The sequence below is a fragment of the Gracilinanus agilis genome, chromosome 1 (assembly GCF_016433145.1).
Source record: "Gracilinanus agilis isolate LMUSP501 chromosome 1, AgileGrace, whole genome shotgun sequence".
NCBI lineage: Eukaryota > Metazoa > Chordata > Mammalia > Didelphimorphia > Didelphidae > Gracilinanus > Gracilinanus agilis.
The window spans coordinates 653,922,312-653,925,952 of NC_058130.1; the positions used below are offsets into that span (position 1 = coordinate 653,922,312).

A 3,641-nucleotide genomic window follows, 5' to 3' on the forward strand; every position below is an offset into this window, starting at 1 on the left:
CTTGTAGGTTTATTTCTATTCTGGGTTGGATGGTCACAAATGAGGAGAATGCAAGCCAATATGCAAGTTCAAATGAACCAGATAGTGTATTACTTACAAGCTAAAATGAAAGAAGAGGATTCTTCCCAAAACAGGCCTGATTTTTGCATACCTGTTTCCTCTAACATAGGAATACTAGGTCCCTCTACTATATCTCAGGTACAGAAACTCTTTTCTCGCACTCTAAACCAATTTGCTCATGCTCTGCAATTTCTGGCTAACATGGCCTACCCACAGTCAGTAAATAATTCCTGTGCAGGCCTTTTTCCCTTTCGGGAAGTGTCCACAATAGCACCCGATGGGGATGTGGTCACATTGAAATAATATAAGCCTTTCACGAGCCAGGACATAAAAGATTTAAAAGAAAATTGCCCGTCCTTCACGGAAGAACCTTTAACAGTAATAAAAAAATTTGAGGATATTTTCTATGATTATGAGCCCACATATGAAGACACAGAAAAATTGCTCCGGACTCTCCTAACGGAACGGGAGAGGACTAAAATTCTCGCCTATGCTAACAAACCCCAAGGACGTAATGCAGTACGCTGGCCATCTGAAGATCTTAACTGGCAATATAATGATCTCAAAGACTGCTCAGACTTACGTCTTGCTAGGGGTGCCCTTCTAAAAGCAATGCGAGCATGTGCTGAGAAACCTCAGGCCTGGCCCAAATTTAAAAGCATTACACAATCTGATGATGAGACACCCTCCCAATTCATGGACAGGATCATTGAACTGGGAAATAGAAACATGGAACTTGACCTTTCTGTTGAAAACGATGTAAGGCAAATAAAGGAACAATTTGTCCATAACTCTCGTAAAGAAATTGTAGATCATTTTAAAACAAATTGCCCTACTTAGCCAGAAATGGACCTTGATGAGTTAAGGAGAACTGCTTTTTATGTCTTTAACAACCATAAAGAGAAACAGGAAGAGAGTAATAGTTTATTGGACATATTTAAAAAGAATATGGACATGTTTAATAACAGACTGACTCTGTTGTAAGCGATAGAGCTGAAAAACGACTACAAGAGTCTGCTACTCAACCAATGGCAATTGCCCCTCTCCATGAATCTAAATTTCAGCCCCTTATATGCCAATTTTGTGGAAGAAGGGGTCATATATTGATGAACTGTAGGACTTGGAATAAGGCATCTAGAAATAATAACTTCAGAAATTACAACTTTAGAAATAATTATAATTATAGAAATAATAACAATTATAGAAATAATGATTATGGAAATTATAGAAATAATAACGATTATGGAAACAATGATTTCAGGGATCGTGACTTTAGGACTAGTAACACATCTAGGTATAGGGATCAGGCAATTGATAACTCATACCAAATGACTCCAGAGCAGTATATCTTGAGTGGAGCTCGGCCCCAACCCACCCAGGGTGCTACTGCCCCTCAAGGAGGAGCCCATGGGCCCACCCAATGATTATGAAGGTATACGGGGGGGGGGGGCGTTGAGACACAGGGATCAAAGGATACAACTTTTGATTTTCCAGACCTTGATGCCTTACTGCCCATTGTTCCCCATCCACTGCCCCCCCATACTGATGAGTCTTATGTAACATTAAAGGTTGGTAATGCCTATTATGACCGTCTTGTGGACACTGGAGCATCCAGATCTTTATTGAAGAGTACACCAGACCCATATTGCAATTCCATAGGAGCAATAAGTGTAGTGGGGTATCAGGAAAACCCCAAATGGTACCAAAGCTCTCCCCTAGAACAGTAGCCATAGGGCCCCTAAATGTGGAGCACTCTTTCCTATTGATGCCTGGCTCCCCTATAAACCTGCTGGGGAGAGATCTTTTTTTATTTAATTATTTAAAGACCTTTATTAACAGGTGCTTGCAATTTGTAGATTTTTGAAAAAATCAGGTATACTTTTATACAAATTAAAAATGAGGTTCTTAAAAATCTCAACTTGACCAGATATGAAACAATTTAAAAACCTTTAAAGGTGTATTGAGAAAACCAGGCATTTTAAAAAACATGTTTGTCATTCCCAAAAAGAGACATCTTTAGGTAAAAATAATAAAAAACCCACACTGCATAGATAATGCAGAGAGTTCTAGTTATCTGGTCAACAGCAAAAAGCAAGCACTTAGGTCTTCCGTTCCAAATCTTTTGTTCATTTCTTATTATTGCTGGAATTTCATATTCTTTCTTCTTGTATGATGACTAAACCGGATGATGTTAGAGATGGTAAGCCGGCATTTACTCAGCCCCGCCCTGCTCAGCCTTGGGAGCAGACATATTCTCAGCTGGTGGTTCAGCTGCTTTTGTCTCTTTGCCACTTTGTGGTTTAGGGTTCTCTGGGCGTCTGAGTTGGTAATTGAACTTACGGCGGTACCAACTTTGAGGTGGCTGCTGACCCTGGGTCTCATCTCCTTGGTTCACTTTGTCTTCTTCATTATCTTCCTCTCTAGGCTATCTTTGATGAGGAGGGCCCCTGCGGAATCGTGGTCTATAACCCTGATATATATTCTGTCTCCATAGTCTACCTTGTTCTCCTGCACCCTGGTTGTCAGAACCCTCCATCACTTCTCCCTGCACAGGAGGGTTGGAATACTGTGGTCGACGCCCATAGGGTCTCCGCATATAGTAACTTGGGAACCGCCGCCTGCGGTAGGGACGGCGTTGTTGAGGCTGGCCTTCTGGAGCACTCTCTGATCCCTCTTTCTTTTCCCCACTCTCACTATTCTGGTAATTCTGCTGGTAGTTCCATGGAGGACCCCTGCGACGTGGATAACATCTGTAATGGTTACGGTCAGCTGCATATTTACTGCCTTGCACTGGAACGCCACCAGGGCCTGTAACATTACCTGCCTCCGCACCCTTTTCTCCTTCAACAATATCAAACTCCACAGTCTCTCCATCTCCTACACTGCGAAGGTACTTCCTGGGGTTATTCTTCTTTATGGCAGTCTGGTGTACAAATACATCTTCCTTGGTGTCATTCCTGTTCATGAAACCATAACAGTTTCTTACATTGAACCATTTTACCGTTCCCAAAACCTTCGTTGCGATGACCTTCTTGTCCCCGCCAGCGGGAGCTGCCGAAGTGAGGCCGCCAGGACTGCCACTCCCTCCTTCTCTGCTGGTGATGCTGGGCTTAGTGTTGGTGGTGCTGAGGGCGGGGGCGGGGGGGGGCAGCGGGTGGCTGCTGGGTCTTGGCCTCGCTGCTCATTGTTGAGGTGATGGTGACTAGGGCCTGCTGCGGCAGTGGTGGCTCCTCCCGGGCAGTGATGGTGACTGGGCCAGAGGCGGCAGTGGGGCTGCTATCAGGGCTCTCTGGGGTCCGCTCTCTGCTCCCACTACCGATCGAACTCTGGGGAGAGATCTTTATGCAAGCTTAGAGCCACAATAAATTGCTCTCCAGATGGCTCTATGTCACTGGAATTGCCTGAGGAATCCTTAATTTTGCTCTCTGTGCTCCTTTCAGATAGTCATGAGATACAGAGGTCTCCCACTTTTGAAATCCCAACAGATATACCTGAGTCTCTCTGGGCCACATCACCTTCTGATGTTGGCATACTTAAATCAGCTGTCCCTGTCCAAATTAAAACAAAATCTAGCCCACCTG

General features: G+C 44.0%; 1 protein-coding gene across 1 annotated transcript; it reads right to left on the bottom strand.

Annotated features, from left to right (window-relative positions):
* Positions 1 to 1,874: 1,874 nt before the first annotated feature.
* Positions 1,875 to 3,245, bottom strand: LOC123231937 (Y-box-binding protein 1-like). Its single transcript, XM_044658266.1, is given in 2 exon segments — positions 1,875 to 3,200; positions 3,202 to 3,245. Coding segments are annotated over 2 exon segments (972 nt in total). The 3' UTR covers positions 1,875 to 2,272.
* Between the last annotated feature and the right edge of the window lie 396 nt (positions 3,246 to 3,641).